This window comes from Nicotiana tomentosiformis, chromosome 3 (assembly GCF_000390325.3).
Source record: "Nicotiana tomentosiformis chromosome 3, ASM39032v3, whole genome shotgun sequence".
NCBI lineage: Eukaryota > Viridiplantae > Streptophyta > Magnoliopsida > Solanales > Solanaceae > Nicotiana > Nicotiana tomentosiformis.
The window spans coordinates 111,435,293-111,455,031 of NC_090814.1; the positions used below are offsets into that span (position 1 = coordinate 111,435,293).

General features: G+C 35.8%; 1 protein-coding gene and 1 long non-coding RNA gene across 10 annotated transcripts; one reads left to right on the forward strand and one right to left on the reverse strand.

The window, feature by feature from the left end:
• Positions 1–3,125: 3,125 nt before the first annotated feature.
• On the reverse strand, positions 3,126–13,927 carry LOC104085592 (histidinol dehydrogenase, chloroplastic-like). Of its 8 annotated transcripts, none has more exons than XM_070197453.1 (16): positions 13,719–13,927; positions 13,356–13,431; positions 11,847–11,965; positions 11,513–11,634; positions 11,348–11,400; positions 10,289–10,361; positions 9,996–10,097; positions 9,784–9,885; positions 9,609–9,680; positions 9,470–9,532; positions 9,287–9,328; positions 8,134–8,193; positions 7,885–7,995; positions 7,477–7,647; positions 7,200–7,290; positions 3,126–3,827 (listed from the first exon to the last, which is right to left on the reverse strand). In XM_070197453.1, exons 3-16 carry the CDS (start codon positions 11,956–11,958, stop codon positions 3,544–3,546), a joined length of 1,458 nt encoding a protein of 485 aa, XP_070053554.1. In that variant the 5' UTR covers positions 11,959–11,965; positions 13,356–13,431; positions 13,719–13,927; the 3' UTR covers positions 3,126–3,543. The 8 variants fall into 8 exon arrangements, 7 of the variants coding, with proteins under 7 accessions (XP_070053554.1, XP_009587960.1, XP_033509144.1 ...); XM_009589665.4 differs by having other exon boundaries at positions 13,349–13,431; XM_033653253.2 differs by lacking the exon at positions 13,356–13,431 and having other exon boundaries at positions 13,719–13,772; positions 13,891–13,908.
• A 71-nt stretch (positions 13,928–13,998) lies between these two features.
• LOC104085591 (uncharacterized) lies at positions 13,999–18,828 on the forward strand. 2 transcript variants are annotated; one of them, XR_683885.3, is made up of 12 exons: positions 13,999–14,152; positions 15,070–15,232; positions 15,811–15,882; positions 15,998–16,066; positions 16,149–16,220; positions 16,605–16,714; positions 16,799–16,878; positions 16,958–17,029; positions 17,134–17,205; positions 17,312–17,383; positions 18,274–18,392; positions 18,509–18,828. It is a non-coding gene; the product is annotated as an uncharacterized lncRNA (long non-coding RNA). The 2 variants fall into 2 exon arrangements; XR_683886.3 differs by having other exon boundaries at positions 18,317–18,392.
• Positions 18,829–19,739: the final 911 nt, after the last annotated feature.

Here is a 19,739-nt window from a genome sequence, read left to right on the forward strand (position 1 = left end):
GACCCGAACATGCCCAGTTTTGGATTCTCGTTTAAGCAAGTAGGTGACAGTTTGCGCAGTCTCGGAAAAATGCCCATATCTCTCTACTCCGATATCGTATTGACAAACGTTTTAATGAGTTGAAAAATAGACTAATAGATATTTAATTTTATGAGTGTAACACCTCATAACTCTACATATATTGGGAGAAAATGGCAGTTACATTTGACCCAAAGTTTCAGTAAAACTTATGAACGTAACTTGTGATGACTTTCATCGACTTTTGTTCCACCACTCGCTTGACTTTAAAACACAACACACGACTATCGTACGACTAACATAACTAATAACATAACCTCTTTATCAATTTAAACACCCTGGTCTCACTCCAAAATTACATGTTATAACATTCCCAATTTGTCGACTTTCGACGAAACATTTTTTTTTCAATTCCTTTAGCTTCTGAACCTTCCAATCATCTTTGTACTTGTTGTTCATGACCTTCAATATTTGTAACCTCAGAGGTAATATGATTAACTTAATTTGTAAACTTTTCAAATATGATTTTATTTCTGAGCTTACATCAATTGACTTACGACGTACTCGTACGTACGAAAACATGGGTTGTAACAATTATGTCTTTGCATACAATGTTTCATATAGTATTATGCAAGATAATGAGGATCTTGAACCTCAATCTGTTGGAGAATGTCGACAAAGACGTGATTGGCCAAAATGGCAAGAAGCAATCCAATATGAGTTGGATTCACTTGCGAAACGTGAAATATTTGGGCATGTAATCCAAAAACCTAATGGTGTTAAGACTCTTGGCTATAAATGAGTCTTTGTACGTAAAAGGAATGAGAAAAATGAGGTACAAAGATATAAGGCACGCTTTGTTGCACAAGGATTTTCACAAAGGTCTGGCGTCAATTATGAAGAGACGTATTCTCCTGTTATGGATGCTATAACGTTCTGTTATCTCATTAGTTTTGATGCCCATGAAAATCTTGACATGCATTTAATGGATGTGGTTACAACTTACCTTTACGGCTCACTTGATAATGAGATATACATGAAAATTTCTGAGGGATTTAAAATGCTTGACGCACATAATTCAAAGTCTAGGGAAATATTTTCAATCAAATTGCAAAGATCTTTGTATGTTCTAAAGAAATCAGTAAGAATGTGGTATAACCGCCTTAGTGAATATTTATTAAAGGAAGGTTATATAAATGATGTCATTTGTCCATGTGTTTTTATAAAGAAAATAACATCGGAGTTTGTTGTACTTGCCGTATATGTTGATGACATAAACCTTATTGTAACTCCTACATAACTCCAAAAGGAAATTTATTATTTGAAGAAGGAATTCGAGATGAAAGATCTCGAAAAGACAAAATTATGTCTCGGTTTACAAATTGAACATTTGGCAGACGAGATTTTTGTTCATCAATTTGCCTACATAGAAAAGGTATTGAAACAGTTTTACATGGATGAAGCATATCCATTAAGTACTCCGATGGTTATTCGATCACTTGATGTGAATAAGGACCCGTTCCGACCTCAAGAAAAGAATGAAGAGTTTCTTGGTACTGAAGTACCATATCTTAGTGCAATTGGTGCACTAATGTATCTTGCTAACACTACAAGGCCTGACATAACTTTTTCAGTTAATGTCTTAGCAAGATATAGCTCTGCTCCTACAAAGAGACATTGGAATGGAATCAAACACATATTGCGGTATCTAAAAGGGACTACCGATATGGGTTTATTTTATGGCAATGATTTTAGTCCCGATCTTATTGGTTATGCCGATACTGGGTATTTATCTGACCCACACAAGGCTTGATCTCAAATAGGTTATGTGTTTACATGTGGAGGCACTGCAATATCTTGGCGATCGACTAAACAATCAATTGTAGCTACTTCATCTAATCATGCTGAAATAATTGCTATTCATGAAGCAAGTCGAGAATGTGTATGGTTGAGGTCTGTAATACATATTATTCGAGACAAATGTGGTTTGAAGTGTGACAAACTACCCACAATTTTATATGAAGACAATGCAGCATGCATAGCTCAATTGAAGGGAGGATTCATAAAAGGCATGATCTTCAAAAGAATGGTGATATCAGTGTGCAACAGATCCGTTCAAGTGATAATATGGCTAATTTGTTCACCAAATCTCTACCGACGTCAACCTTCGAGAAACTAGTGTACAATATTGGGATGCGAATGCTCAAAGATGTGAATTGACGCTCTTATCGGGGGGAGTTAATATGCGGTGTACTCTTTTTTCCTTACAAGGTTTTGTCCCACTGGATTTTCTTTATAAGGTTTTTAATGAGGTAACCAAAAAGCGTATTCCTAAACATGTGTACTCTTTTTCCTTCACTAAGATTTTTTTTTCCTAATAAGATTTTAACGAGGTACATTATCTATGGACATCCAAGGGGGAGTGTTATAAGAAATATCAAATTATGGTGGATGTCTACTCTTCTTCCATGATCTTCATCTCAAATGCTTAATGACATATTTTCTATGTTTAATGACATATTCAATGACATATTTTCTTCACTTTTCATGCTTATATAAAGGCCTTGTAATAGATAGGAAAATACACACAATTAAAGAAGAAATAAGAATCTCTTTTCTCTTTCTCCATATATTTCTTAACTTGTTTTTCCTTATTTCATATTGTTACTTTGAGTTATATTTTATAACAATAAGGATAATGTCTTTCAGATACCGGGATATCTAAAAAATCACTACATTCCAAGGTGTTATGTTGTATCAAGTTTCAATATTGCTTCCCAATGTACACTTTGAGTAGGTGCCCCTAATTTAGTGCAAATAGACGACTTGGAGTCTTGGACCGTCCACTTAGGAATCTGTACGTGCTTTACTGACTTGGAATTTGGGAAGGTAATTTAGACTGGAGTATGAACTAAAAGAGGTTCAAGTCTTTAAGAGGGTGAAGCAAGACCCCTTTTGTTGAATCTAAACATGCACGAGTCTATGATTCAATTTCAACAAAATGCATGACTTGAATTTTACATCTTTCTCTTTTAATTCAATTGAATAATGAGTAAACGTTACTAATATTGAATGATATTAAAATTCAAGCAATTACAAGATAAGAATTACTAATAAATGATATCAGAGACTTTAGCTCTTCATTATCTGTAGCAAAAGCAACCTTTTGTCACCACTATAATTACATCTAATCAAAACATTACAAGTTTACAACTTTTGTTACAAAACATGGCAAAAGCCCAATTAAGATACAACTGTCAAATCTGGTACTGCTAGATTTGATGAAAACATCTTTAAAGATATCTGGTTTAAATTTATTCCAACAAATACAGCAGATGAACTCGCTCATCCATTGGTACCCATTACCGTTTGTCTTCCAGGTGTGCTTTCAGTTCAACACTTTAAGGATAAAAATCAGAGTGCAGGAAATATAGAGCTCAAGCCGCAACAAACTATAAACTGCCTTAGATTTGAATTGCTCAATATTTATTCTTTTACGAATACAAATGGAATCCACATATGGTATCATCTTGAGTGTGATACTTGCCTCGCTTCTATGTCCTGCAGTCTGAGGGTTACAGCCCTCTTGTGGGCATCCAAACCCTCAACTTCGGCCATTTTCTCCACGTAGGGGCCAAGATTCCTCAGCCCTTCTTCTGTCAAAGACTGCACGGTAATGTATTTCAAGAAAGAGTCTAAAGAGACCCCACCATACATACGTGCATACCCGTAAGTTGGCAGAACATGGTTAGTTCCACTTGCATAATCTCCTATACTCTCAGGTGTCCACTGTCCCATAAATACAGAACCTGCAAGTATTCAGAGTAGATTATTTATAAGTTAGATTTGCCAAAGAGAGACATGATTGATTAGCAGTAAGTTGCTATTGATGGTAAAATATGAACCTACAACCTAACTTTCCCGGTATCTATATGAACACAGAAGACTTCAGAAATAACACATGAACATGCATATTTTTGAGCTGTATACTAAAGAGCCCAAGTCGGGACAAACATTAGACAGCTTCCACAAGTCAGACAAACCACTTTGATAAAGAAGTTCTGGAAAAAGCAATTGTCACCACTGATCAACACAAATAGTTGGTGTTTGGTAGTGTGTCAACGTCGTAAGGGGAACAAACAAAGTTACACAAATAGACACACACAAAAACACAGATCGAAAGGTCAGTAATTCAATATTCATCATACCCTCTTCTAGTTTCTGAAATTTCTCTTGATATTTTGAGATTGTTCTCCGGTTTTAACAACAATGAACATACAGTTGATTTTATAATAAATGAGTTTGCTTATATAATACTTGCTAAGTCTATCACCTTTTTTTTTTGTGGAGAAATGGAAGTCTGTCACTTTTAACTTGAGGAAGTAGCATTGTCCAATCTCTCAAGAATTGAAATATAGATCTGTCTGTCTGAAAAACCAGGCTCCCTCAATAAAATATACTTTCAGCTAACTGTAAGCCATATAAAAAGAGGAGCCTTCTTTCTGATGTAGTTAGGTTATTAGTGTGTGGAAGTTGAGTACTGCAGGGAGTACTTTTGTTTTTTTGCCTTACCTTAAACGTTGTAAATCCAGATTTCTTTAAGCCCAGAAGTAAAAAAAATATGCCATAGCTATCATAAGAACCATATTACAAATGGAACCAGCAGTTCCAGCCTAAGTTGCTTGGACACGGGTGCGGGCGTCCGACACGGGTGCGGATCTAGAGGTCAAATCCTTCGAGATGTAAATTGTAAGATTCGGGGATACGGATCCTAGTACGGATACGGTGCGGGGATCTGGCTAAAATTATTTCAAAAAAATAAAAATATAAAATTATCTTTTGAAATTTTGTGGAATACTTACGTATAGCTTGTAAAGTGTGATTTATTTTTTATTCTCAAGTTGTAGATTAGTAAATGATTGATTTTCTAGATAAGATATGCTATTTTCTTCAAATTTACTCTACTTTTGGTTCTGATTTTGGGAATCAAATTGTATCTCGTCTCGAATTTTTCCGTCCGTTATGGTCAAAGTACCCAAAATCGTTTGACCAAATCCGGTACGGATCCCAAACCCACACCCACACTCAGTGTTTTTGAGAGCGAGAAGCGCAAAAAAGCGACAGGGACTTGCCTCGCTTCAAAAGCGAAGCGCAAAGCGAAGCGCACGCTTCATTGAAGTGAAGCGCAATTTTAAAAAAACATAATGTAAACCTTGCAAAGACACAATATAAATAATCACAAAATTCAATTTAAAAACTTTGGGACATTTTTAAATCCCTATTAATATAAGAAAATACATAATCAAATAAACTGAAAATACATATAAAATTAATCAAATAAACTGAAAATATAACATATATATAATAATTAATTTTATAAACTGAAAATGCATATAAAATTAATGAAAATAACTGAAAAATAACATATATATAATAATTAATTTTATAAACTAAAAATACATATAATATTAATCAAATAAACTGAAAATATAACATATATGTATATATATATATATATATAATAATTAATTTTATAAACTGAAATACACATTAAAAAATCAAATAAACTGAAAATATAACATATATATAATAATTAATTTTATAAACTGAAATACACATTAAAAAAATCAAATAAACTGAAAATATAACATATATATATATAATAATTAATATATATATATAATTTTATAAACTGAAATACATATAAAATTAATCAAATAAACTGAAAATATAACATATATATAATAATTATTTTTATAAACTGAAATACACCTTAAACAAATCAAATAAACTGAAAATATAACATATATATAATAATTAATTTTACAAACTAAAATACATATTAAAATTAATAAATAAGAAGAATAAAGGGAGGGGGGGAAGAACCAACGCCTACCCTAGCGCAGACACTGGACGAGAAAAACTAAAAAAGAGAAGAGAAAAGGAGAAAAGAAGAAGAACCCTAGCGCAGACACTGGACGAGAAAAACTAAAAAAGAGAAGAGAAAAGGAGAAAAGAAGAAGAAGAAAGAAGAATAAAAGAAGAAAAATTACCCGGAGGCTGGAACCCTAGTTGGCTGCTGCTGCTGCTAACGTTCAATTTTTGGCAAGACAAAGAAAGGTCTTTTCACTTTGGGTCTGTTTTGTATAACAAAAACAAAGACCCAAACTTTTTTTTTTTTCAAAATGACCCCTTTGGGCAGAAGCGCTCGCTTCTGCGCTTTTCGCTTCTGGGTCGCTTCTCGCTTTCTTGGCTGAAGCGATCGCTTCTGCTGGTCGTGTCGCCTCGGTAAGGAAAAAGCGACAGCTTCTCGCTTCGCCTCGCTTCTCGCTTAAAGCGACGAAACGCTCGCTTTTCAAAACACTGCCCACACTAGTGTCGTGTTGACACGGGTGCGGCACCTAAACTGCCATGTCGGAGCAACTTAGGTTCCAGCCACCATCAGTAGTGAAATATGTTAAGAGCTTCTCCTAGGAACCCAAGCGGACTGAAATAACCATGCCAAAGAAGAAAACAGAAGGCTAGTCAACTACGTCATCTAATAGAAAAATGACGGTATATTCAACTCCCTACCGGAAAAGGAGATGGCATAGATCACTAGTGAAGAAACTTGTCCGCCTTGCCAATGGCCAGCGAACCTGAACCTTCTATTTGACATCTTGCAGAGCTAATCATACAGTTTAAAGGAATAAAAGGGAAGAAACTATCAACCTTATACAGTCAAGAGCTGAGATAATAACATTACGTGTTCAATACACATACACACCCTTAAACCACTAAAATTAGGCATAGAGATTAAAGACGTCAATAGACAAAAAATACCACAAGACTAAAGTATTAACCACCTGGATGATGAAGACAAGGGAAAATAGAAAATGAAACAGAAATCTCTGGTAAAAATGCTGTTAAATTGTATGGAAAAGTTGTGTTATATGGAGGATCACAAAGGGCAGGACAGAAAACTCACTCAAAGGAATATAAAGATAAGAAGAATAAAGATGAATATATTACCCACTGTATATCACACTTTAACATTGCTAAAATCAAGAGAAGCTTGAGGAAAATATTTCATGGATACATCACAATCAGCAGCCCCAATTGCCAAAACAAACTAACAGAAGAGTAGATATGCTAAATGGAAAAGTAAGGTAAAACTTAGCAAACACAGAGATTTAAAGTACCTGCATTCTCAATTAAACTTTCCCACTTCTCAGCTTCATTCACATTGATTATCAGATGCTCAGGTGCATACATGTTTGAGAAGGAAATTGCCTGAAAAAGGTCGTGATTTAAGTCCACGAGATAAAGGCTATAGCTGACAGAAATTTATAAGGAAATTGTGTTCACGTTAATGATAATTCAGTTTTTTTAAATATGTTTCAGGCAGAATTATATAATGACAGCAAGCATACATCAAACTGTATGCAAATTGCTGCCAGCCAAGATCGACAAACATACCTCAAGCATATCCTGTGCTAACACAGTGAAGCTGTGGCTAAGTGCCTGAAGTGCAATTTCTTCCCTTGGAAGGGCTTGGCACTGCTTCCTTATTTCCTCTTGAATAGCATATAGATCAACACCATCCCCGGCAATAACCAGTACGACTTGGCTATCTGGCCCATGCTCTGCCTGAAAATTGCATTAGAGGTGATAAGCTTTTGCCTCAATGAATGACGGGAATTATTGTAAGTTTCAGTTCAGCCTGTGTTAACAGTTAATCTCCTTCACTCCGAAAACATTAAATCTTCCTATTTTGGTCTCAGAAGAGACATAAGCACTACCAATGTGAAATAACAAGAGCACCAGATTCAGACACAGAATGTAGGAATGAAAACTTAATCAAGCAGTGAAAAGTGGAGCTAATACCTGTGAAAGTAAATCTGCTGCCACATGGATAGGACTGGAATGCTTGTCAGCTATAACAAGGACTTCTGAAGGCCCAGCCGGCATGTCGATTGAAACCATAGCTTCGCTGTTCTGTTGAGAGAGAATACTACTTAGCAAAAGACAACTAGAGGCGAGGAAAATAGTCTTTTGGCAGCATATTTGTTTCAAGTGAAATTTATTTACATTGCTAATATCAACCTAAGATTGCCTCTTACTTGAAACCAATACCTGCAGAATCATTTTTGCAGCGGTGACATACTGATTCCCAGGCCCATATATCTTCTCAACCTGGCATAGATGGTAACATATATAATTCTTCCCCTTTATATATTATCAATGAAAGAAAAGGAGAGTTTGCCATATTTAGGAAAACAAAAATCCAAAGGCCAATATGAAAGAAAACCCACTTCATTAAGATATCTACAAGTTAACCACAGGTTTCAAGGACAACCAGGGCAGTAGCCTTACAGACGTACAAGGAACAGATGCAATGTGTCTGCTAAAACATGCCATAATTACTTTCCATTGTAAGAAATATAGCCAATGAACCAATAAGGATTAACATTCACTGTATACAGGGGGATCTTACTTGATATATATTCTGATTAGTGATTGCAATCATTATAAAAATATAAATTTTCAGTCAAGTATCACAAAACTTCTTTTAAGAAAATAGTTAAGAAACTAAGTCCATGTTATCTTTTCTATAGAAAATCTTTGCCCTCTTTCTATTCTCAGTCCTATTTGGGCCTCCTAACCGAGAAATCTCCAGTGAGTTATCTAACCCATCCAATTGGGCTCACAGGTTTGAAAATAAGGGAAGTATGGACTCATCCATACACCCTGCTTCTACCGAAATACCAGACTTCAGTCAATAACATGGTTCGAACTCGTAACATGCACCTAACCCACACTTCACGGTTGTGTCCTTATCACTAAACCAAAGGCCTGAAGCGAGATTGGTTCCTTTAGTAATATCAAATCAGCACATGCTTAGACATCACCTTCCCTATTTGAAGCAATAGCAAAGACATCATGTTTTAAAGGAAAAATGAATAGAAGAAAGGGATGCATAGTTTCTTTTCCATCAACCCTTGTCCAATTATTAAAGTTATACTTTTTGCATGAATAAAACAACTATGCCTCAATCCTAAACTAATTAGGATCATCTATATGAAGGTTCATTATTTGTGTGCCATTGCAAGAGTACTCTATAAATAATACATGCACGTCTACTTAAGCCAGGATTAATTGCCTGAAAGTACTCATGTTAATAACATTTATTCTGTGTTGTGTGCGTAAACTCAGCAAAGCAATAGAAGTATACTAGTGCTTGTATGATACAATATGCAGGCTTCAACTTTTAAGGTGAAAGTTGTACCTTTGGGCAGGATTCAGTGCCCCAGGCCATAGCAGAAATTGCCTGTGGATTTTAAAAAGTCACAGTAAATGGACCATGAAGTAAAAAGTTTAAATTCGGAAAAAAAGTAAGAAATTAAGTGAAATGAGTCAGATGCAATGTCCACTCATGAACGCAAGACCACGGAAGCATATCATCTTATACCTGAGCACCTCCAGCTTTAAGGATGTGGGTCACACCTGCTTTCTTGGCACAATAAAGCACTTCCTACAAGAAATGCATCCAAATAAATGGCCATTGATACTTAAACTTATACCAACAAAGTGAGATTGTAAACAAATACCTTGCAAATACTGCCATCCCGAGACGGTGGAGTTGCAAGTACAACAGTTTTACACCCAGCAATTTGTGCTGGCTGGCCAAAGGGAAAAATTGATTATTTTGTACTCAGGGAATTAGCATTGAAAGAAATGATTAACGAGAGCATGAAATTAACATGGAAAATTGAATCACCGTACAACTGAAAGCATCAGAGCTGTAGAAGGTAAAATAGCAGTTCCACCAGGAACATAAAGCCCTACAGAGGCAATGCTCCTAGCCACACGTTTACATCTGACACCCTGACAAAGTAGGAACTATGGAAGTTAAAGGAGAAGTAAGAGTGCCAACACAATGCTGCTAAACAAACCCACACAACTGAGATCAATCCTATACAATATCCATAACCTACATGCATGTTCTCCACAACTTTCTCAACAGGCTTTTGAGCAGCATGAAAGGCATATATGTTGTTATATGCCACATCAAATGCTTCTCGAACAGCTGAATCAAGCTGAGTCAAAGGAAGAAGCAGTTAGATTGGAAATAAGACAAACTGAAGTCAATTGTCTTTCAAGACAAAAATTAAAGAAAGAGGAATAGGAAAGGGGACAAAAAAATCCTAAACATAATTCAAACTCTAAAATGTCACTCTTTAATCCCCATCCCCCTCATCAATTAGAAAATGTGTATTTAAATATATACCTCAGGATCTGGAAGTTCATTGACATCTTCAACTATCTTATCCAGTACAACTTTGTCAAACCGCGACGTGTAACTGCCCAGGAAGTTATAGACATCATACCAAAGTAACATCAAGACAAAAAGACAGGTTAACTTTTCTATAGTGGCATCTTTTACTTTCAAACGGAACTATTAACTCTTAAAGAATGATAAGTGATGGACAAGCCGACAAGGAGAAAAAAAACTGAAGATTTTTGTAAGTTCTATAACTATTTAATCTAAACTTAGGGATAGTATGAAGGTTTGAAAGTTTGAACTTAGTTTGTCCAGCAAATTAAAAAAGTGGCAACTAAAGTTGATAAGAATCAATTACAGAAAGAGTAAAAACAAGCTGCAAAAGCACGGTAGCAAACCTTCATCTTTGGTTGAAACTAGATTATTAGCTTTAATTAATAAAAGCATATCTAAAAAGTCGATACAACGGGAAGTAGTTTGAAATGTTGGTACAATGTTTCCCAAACGAATTAAAAAAAGAGAGGGAGAGAGAGCATCTGATAATAGGCACAATAGAATCATATTTTATGTTTAGGTTTATAGTTGCAAAGACACAAAGGTCACCAAGTTGGATCTGCTATACGAAACCTTGTCGCTTCTTTTCGCTTTTAAGAGCACTGGATCAGAGATTGAAATGTGGAGTGTGAATATGTGATAAAGCTCATCTTAATGTCAATTAATATTTAGATCATTTTGGTCCATGCAAGAGGAATGAGAACCTAACATAGTTTTCTACAATATAATATGTTAGGAGAGATGCCCTTTACACTATTCATTAATATTATACAGTCTAACACCTCCATTTGGAGCATATCTTTGGCCTTTGATGTGGATCAATAACACATGTTCCGCATTCTATTTTCCCCCCTTAAATTCCCCCTTAAATCGTTAAAGGTAAACACATGTTCTGCATTCTTATGGTAAGGAAGGCGGAAAATAAGGGAATTTTCACATAACAGCTACAGGGTAAGAATTGTTGATGAACCAAACACTGCAACTAAGGCATAATATCAAACAGGCACTAACTCTTTAACTGCTGCATCACCTCTATTACGGACATCATCAACAATGGGTTGAACCTGATGCGATTCATTCAACATTCAAAATAAGTCTACTTGATTAAACTGAAAAGTAAGTAATTAGAAGGAAAAAGGAAAATACAAATTAGTTCAAAAAGCACTATAAACTCACTATGTTGAAAATGGAGGAGAAATCAATGCGTGGACGAGCTTTGAGGCTGTCAACCTCAGAACTGCTAAGCTCTGATAACCTATATGACTTCATCGAGCACCTAATTGACTTATGAAATAACCCTGTTAATAACCATCAAAAACAACATGACACATTAACCCAACAGTAAATCCCTACGAAGACACATTTAATTTAAAGTATAGCACTTTGTGATGGTTTTCACTAATAAGAACAACTACAAGCAATTGATGGAAAAATTTCATGTGTAAAAATGCTAAATAACAATTTCATTGGTCTATTAACTTATTGCAAAAGGAATTACTGAAAGTAATACCTGCAGGCAGATAAGAACATTTCCGATAATATACAGTATTGCGTGTAGGAATGGCCCGAAGATTACTAGCCAAGCTACAGGACCTATTCAATGATAGAATTCTGCAGTCCATCTATGTTCTGACAACAAACCAAAATTAGACTCTTCTCTCTAACAAATCAATAATCTCGGTAAATTAAAGATAAATTCTTTTATTAGAGCCAATGCACTAAAACAAACTCAACATAGAGTCTACTTCTAATAAACAATACTCTACTTATTATCTTCTACAACTAATAAGATACCTATATTCACTCAAATGTCCATTTGGGAGGAAAAATGAAAAAGCTTTCTTTATCCAGTGGAAGCGGATAGTCCATACCAATCTTATTTTCAGAGTAAAGCTGAAGTACGAAAATAAACAGTAATTATTGTAAGATTGGGCCATGTAATATTCAAATTACAAGCCCAAGTCATTTCAAATCCCAAGTCACAGGAATGTGTTAGTACTAATATCTTTTGGGTTAGAAACGACAACACTCCAACTAGCTGGTTGGTATGCATGTGTATCTTACTGTAAAATATGCTCTATTCTTCATCATGTCCAATTATTCTTAGTCAACATAAATTTAGGGATGGCAACCAGTGCGGGGCTCATTTTGGTCTTCCTACTATCTTGTTGTTACTTATCATGCTTTTACATGGCTTCTCGCTTCTGTCACTTGTTTTTCTTTTTATTAATGTGGTGCTTATACTTTACTGAGCCGAGGGTCTTATTGGAACAACCTCTCTATCTCCGCAAGGTAGGGTAAGGTCTGCGTACATACTACCCTCCCCAAATCCCACTATGTGGGATTATACTGGGTTTGTTGTTGTTGTTTGTTAAACGAGGCGGAGCGGTGCGGTTGCGGGGTAAACCCGCGAAGACTTCAACCAGCCCCACCCCCAAAAAATTATTTACTGTTTTTAAACCCGCCCCGCATAATATTTTTAAATTTTTTCTAATTTTAGAATATTATCAAAAGATACCATATTACGATGCATTATATTTTCATTTTAGAGAAATTTTATGCAATTTTTCTTGATTTTTCTTCTTTCGTTGACGCTAACTCCACTCACTTTTGTGCATATGGAGTAATTCTATGTTACCTCATATTTTCAAATTTTCATGTAGCTGTCTATTATAAATTAAAGTTGTGTTTCTTACAAACTATTTTTGGTTCCTTTATGAGAACATAGAGTTGATGGAGCATCTTATAATTACAATGCCAGTATTGAAGTAACAATTTTATTTTTCTAACAATCTGTACTTGTTAGCTTTAACTTACTATAATATATACGCCAGTCTCACATCACCAATGCATAAACATTAGCTTCACTAGGTGATTAGACTAAATAGCACATATTTTTTAATTGAAGTTCAAATGTGCTAGTGGCAAATAACAGAAAGACCAAAATAAAACTAAAGCGAATTTAAGGACAAACATCACTGTTTTCCTAAATAGAATGAATTGAATAGAAACCAGTAACTCTCATATGCAGTCATCAATGATCCAAGGCAGTAAATCACAAATGGTTGTCCGGTGACTTAATTGTTCATATTTACCTGAAAGTTTTATCACAACAAGTATTGAAAATCTAAAATAACTTCTATTAAAAACCATTCAACAAACAGCCAATAATTAATCCAAAATAGCAATAATGACAGATAACATTACAAGAACTCAGGAAGCAGGGGAAGGATAGAAAAACAAAAACTCAATAGAATTCATAACTTGCAAGGCTAAGATTCAAAATTAAGTTCGAATCTTATCCAAAAAGAAAGAAAAGAGAGAAAGAAAGTGTTATCTGATGTCCGTAATCTTTAAAATTAAGTGAAAAGTGAGAGTGTACCAGGGATGGAGAGATGAGATTGTCCCACGAAAGGAGAAAGCTTCTACTGTGGACCTGTGGTGCAGCTTGAGTTCGTCAGTCAGAGATTAAGATTGAGATTGAGATTGAGTTTTGAGAGATGAGATTTGAGAGAGGCAGAAAGAACATTTGATTCTAGCTTTTACGTTCTTACGTTTTAGTTCAGTAGCTTTTAGCGTTTTAGGTCTTTAGACTTGGATTTTATCTTTTCTTTATCCGACCCGCATGAAATTCTTTTTAAAAAAAATTGAACCCGCCCGACCTGCACCGTGAACTCTCTAACCCGCACCACATGTACATGTTTGGAGCTTGAAAAAAAATGTTGCCTGCAAAAATAGGTGTTCTTTCACGGATTCTTGCAGTGAACTACTTCATGTTGTTAAATTTGGGTGAGTCAAGAGTTGCCCAAAAAGAAGGTAAATTCTTGCTCCTTTTTTATAGTTGTTGAGCTGGGGTGAGATTTAACTACAGTCTACAAAGTTGTGCAATAAATCAAGAATTCTGAAATACTGAGCTTATTACTTTTTCACCCACCTATTCAGCAAAGTTTATTGAGAAAATATCAATATGAGTCTCTAAAAGAGTAGAACTGTAGAAGGCTAGGACCTGTTAAAATTTTGTATGCTAAAAGAAAAAGTTGAGTTTTTTGGTTCGCAGTACATTTTTTACATGATTTTGGGAGGACTAGGTTTGAGCAGTATCACTGTTAGTTTTGCTGTGAAGTGATACTAGTCTTTAAATGACTCTAACGATAGTATCTTGTTGGAGTAAGGATTTTGTGGGCCGTCATAATTCAATTGCACTGCGTTACTTAAAAAAGCTTCCTTGAGATAGAATCTTACTTAGGGCTTGAAGTTTTGGACTTACAAAAAAGAAAAGGCTGGAAATTTAGTACTATTATGTTAGGAATTAATACAATCTGGTGAATTTGGTTCTTTAAATGATGCAGAATTTCACATGGATTCTGCAAGTTTGCTAGGGGAACTTTCTGCAACTCTATAGCCTAACTCAAAAATGTTGAACCTTATGGGGTCAATTACAGGATGAGAATATATTAAAAAGGGATATTAGAGGTTTTTCTAGCAAATTGCTCACCAATTCCAAATTGTTGGTGGGGAAGTGGGGTTTGCAGTGTTTGAAAATGAATTTTGTTTGGTCATATTTTGGGGTTTATGCTGGTGCTGAGCAAATGTAGGAATTCTGCTTCCTGCCTTTGCATTAGACTTGCAGTTATCTCCACTTTGAATTGTCTTGCTACTAAGGTTTGCATCATTTACCAACAATCTGTTGTTTGACATCTTCTTTTGGCAATTTGTCTCTGTTGACATTCTAGAACAAATTGCCGTTACAATGGGAGCGACACTCTGGAAGTTCAATGGTGAATTGTGCCAGATTGAAGCAGTCAGAGTGACAACTGATTGACCAAGTTGGTCCGAAACTGATGTTAAATGCAACTGCAGTATAGGAAAGGATACTCTCTGCCACGTAGTAGCTATGTAATCTTTCGTCCTCTTGCTCGATTTCAGTTCTTTAGTACTTCGTGTTGTTTGAAGAGCAGCATAGATGATTTAGAGAATACAGCTACTAAGTTCTAAGTTACTGATGTCTTGTCTTTACTGCTAGAGAACCCATAACCATGTTTAATTAAGTTGTATCCATTTCCTACATCTTCACAACATCCTTATATATATATATATATATATTCTCGGACAATTAAAAGAAACAAGATTATAGGAGGAAATTACTGATCAAACAAAAAGAATGGAGGGAGTTTCATTCTGCCATATATAAGCTGTGCCTTTGCCGAAGACCTCTTTTATCTTTATGGATTGAGATTGTATTATATTTGATTAAATCTTAGGCTTCCTGAGATGTATGAATTGCAGCTTGACATCATTGGCTTTTTCACTTGAGTAAAAAGTAGTGATTTACATCACCATCATAGAGCGGTTCCTATTGATGCTTTCTGTTGTGACTGTACTTGGTTTCGTTTTATCTAAGTGAGTATAATATCTTATTCAAACTATTTTAGATAATTAAATTACATTGTTGACTCTTGAAATTACTTATGCAGTACTCTTAAGGGCATAAGTCTTCCTGGAGTTCTTCCACCTGAACTGGTAAAGGTTCCTTAGATTCAACCAATGTAAGCACCTTTTGAATTCCATTATCACATTCCTTTTATATCCCATTAGAATCTTATTCAATGCCCAAATGTTGATGAACACCATTAACTGAGTTCAACTTTTCTCGAATTTCAGTGATTTTGCATACAATTACCTCAGTGGTAGTATACCAGCCGAATGGTCGTCAACCCAGATAAACTCTATGTAAGCCTCATCTATTATCTTACTAAACCAGCTGTTATGGATGTTCTCAATCATCAATTGTAACTGCAAATGTTTTATCCAGCTCTGTTCTTGTGAACCGGTTGTCAGGAGAAATGCCGAAGGAACTGGGAAACATTATCAACCTTACCTATATGTATGTATCAAATATTGATTATCTGATCTGATTTCTTTTCTTCATTGCTGATGTAGCTGTTTGGACAGCTTTTGGAAAATAGCTTTTTTAAAAATAATATTTTTGCACAATCATTTCTAAATTAATAAAATTATTAGAAACTACTGGGTACATCTTACCCTCCCCGACCCCACTTGTGGGAAACTACTCGGTTTGTTGTTGTTGTTGTATTTCTAAGTTAATAAAATTGTCTTTCTTATATGATCAATGCAAGCTTACCAGCTTTTATGCTACAGTTTTTTTTTCCCCTTGATGCAGTGTTGGACATGCTCTTCTTCATTACAATAAGAATCATCTCATTTTCTGTTTCTGTTTTTCATGTTTTTCAATTATTTTCCCAAAAAGTCAGCAGTGCACGAATCTATATGTCAATCTTTCATCAGCAACTTCGCAGGGAACCAATTCTCAGGCATTATTCTTCCTGAAGTAGGAAAACTGATAAACTTAAAGACACTGTAAGACCGTTCTTTTCCTTTTTCTCTTTTGGGCCTTTGGACATGAGTTGTGATTTAAATTCCTGAATATGCAATGGATCACAGTTTCAGGCTATTGTCCTCCAACCAACTGGAGGGAGAGCTAAGCCAACATCACTGTCTGGACTTGTAAATTCAATAGATTTGTAAGCACATGGTTCTTCCATTATCCATTTAGCTAGCATCTAAAAACTTTTTTTGACACTATTTTGTTTCATAATGCAGTAGGATAAGTGATAACAATCTCAGTGAGCCAATTCCAGATTTTATACAGAATTGGAAACAACTTGCAAAATTGTAAGAATCTCTCTTCTTATGCCAGAGGATCTTGAGATATCTTTGCTAGCACAATGATTTTGTAATCTCAAGTATTTATTACTTATTTTGGATAATCAATGAAGAGAGCAGCATGCCTCCCGTCTAGAGGGTCCCATTCCATCAGGCATATCTCTCCTCAATATACTAACCGACCTGTGAGTACGGAACTCTGAAATATTGAGATCACTAATCTGCTTCTTTATTTTAGTTTATGGATCTCATTACATTGTGAAGACTTCTAATGTTGAGTCTCCTGTTCAGGAGGATTAGCGACATAAATGGACCAATGCAGGAATTTCCTCCTCCAATTAACATGACAGGCCTAGTGATACTGTAAGTTACTTAGTAGTTAATGCCAATTAACATTGGCATCTAAATTTTGATGGATCTCTTCTGAATGCTGTACTATCATCGGATTCATGATATTGAGAAACTGCAACCTTTCTGGAGTAATTCCTGAATATATTTGGCAATTGAAAACTATACAAGCATTGCAAGTAGTTTCACATGCAATTTGGCAAATTCAATATTCTGTGTTACATTCATTATCATTACATATCTGATGTTAAACCTTGTGTCCAATTGCAATAGCCTTGAAAAATACTGACTGTCAACTTTGAAAGACTCGGGGTCAGTGCACTTATAGTTGGTCCTTCTACTTGGAGTTGCATAAGTATTTAGCGTACAAGCAAGTACTTCCTTCCTTCCACCAATATGGTAAGTAGAAAGAATCCAAATGAGGGTGTTTCCATACACAACAAGTGTAGATAAACCCAAAATATAAGCTAATAGGATGAACCCCTCAATACAATGCCATTTCCTCTAGTTGCTTTCCACTCTCTTTTTCTCCATTAGTTAATGACTAACGCTGCATCTAAAACCTTCATCTGTTACATTCTGTGTAATTCTTGAAGTTGCAAAATCAAGTGACAACTGGAGTGGTTTTTGCAAATTGAAGTGCACTGGAATCGTTATAACTTATGAAATACTAGGTGTAATTAAAATTTTCTAGGGAAACCACAACATATAGGGAAGACTTCCCCGCCACATTAAACATAATTCATGCTTTCACTAGTTAAAGTGTGGGAAAGACAAGGGTGGCGGTTATGGGTTTGAAAGTGCAAACTCTCCGTTACTTTTTGTATGCTTTTCGAGGTAAAATTTTCTTTTATTTATCTTGTGGTAAACTAACATTCTAAACATGTTCTTGTACTGTTGTGTAGAATTAAGAGGACTAGATCTGTAAACTGGTGTATTTACTTTCAGACAAATTAAAGCTACCACAAGTAACTTTGATGCTGCAAGTAAGCTTGGTGAAGGTGGATTTGGATCTGTCTAAATGGTGAATATGCATAAGAAATCTCATACTTCTTCCTTCTTACACCTCCCTGTGGAATTCCTAATTGATTAATATCGCAAATCATCTATGAACTTCATCCATTTTTTGTTAATGCTCAGGGTACACTAGCGGATGGTACTATAATTGCTGTCAAGCAGCTTTCATCCAAGTCAAGACAAGGGAACCATGAATTTGTAAATGAAGTATTAATAGGCATGATGTCAGGTTTACGTCACCCAAATTTCATTCGACTCTACGGATGTGTTGAACGAAACCAACTTTTACTAGTTTATGAGTACATGGAGAACAATAACCTTTCCCATGTATTATTTGGTAAGTAGTATTCTTGATGGATTACTTAAGGTACAACTCATAAAGGACACTAAGCCAAAAAATGAAAGAAAAATAAAGTTTGGTAATCCCAAGTAACTGGGCATAATTCTCAAGTTTATATATTCATCTGTGTGAATATGTACATGCATATATGTTAAAGTTTTGCCTTTTTTTTTTTTTTTTTTTTTTTATGGGAAGTGAAGAGTTTTACCTTTTTTAGACTTATACTAGAGATGAAACTCTCATACTTTATAAAAGAGAAGTTTTTCTTTTGTAAGACACATTGTAACTGTTACGCGGCGCCTTCCTGAAATTCCTTGGAAGGGCGACGTAAGGCTAAGCAACCGATGTCAGTGCGGTTGCTATGCGCCAACCGAGGTCCTCGCCGTACGCTAGACTAGATTGTCAGTGCCGTACGGGAAAACCAATGTCGTGAGCAATTGAGCCGCGAAAAATGAGCAATTGATGATGAAAGCTGATGATTGTATTGATGATGATGAAAGCTATTACAAGATGCAATGCGGAATGCGGTGTCGGGGGGGAGAGACACCAGTACAGAGAATTGTTTGAATGCTTGAATGTTTGAATGCTTTGGTCCCCCTTAATAATGCTTAAAAAAATAAACCAAAGTTACATGAGTTGACCTAAGAAAGCTGTAGAAGCACACTGAAAATGAATGAAGTAAAACTACTCTATAATTACAATGAAAAGGACTTAGTCTTCTATGGAAGCAAGTCCGATGGCAGCAACTTTGTCTTGAGCATCAGGGTCTGCGCGCGCATTGTTGTGGGCGCGCGCGGCACTATTTGAATCTGCTAGCGGCGGGGCGCTGGTGCTTGGCATTGGGTCTGCGCGCGCGACATTGTCGGTGCGCGCGACGCTGATGGAATTCGCCAGCCGCTGGGCGCTGGCACTGATTATCGGTGGGGCGACAGAGGCGCATGCTCGCTTGTCACTTGGCGCTGCCGAGACCACGGGGCCGACCGTGGCGCTAGGCGTTGGGAGGCTTGCCGGGAC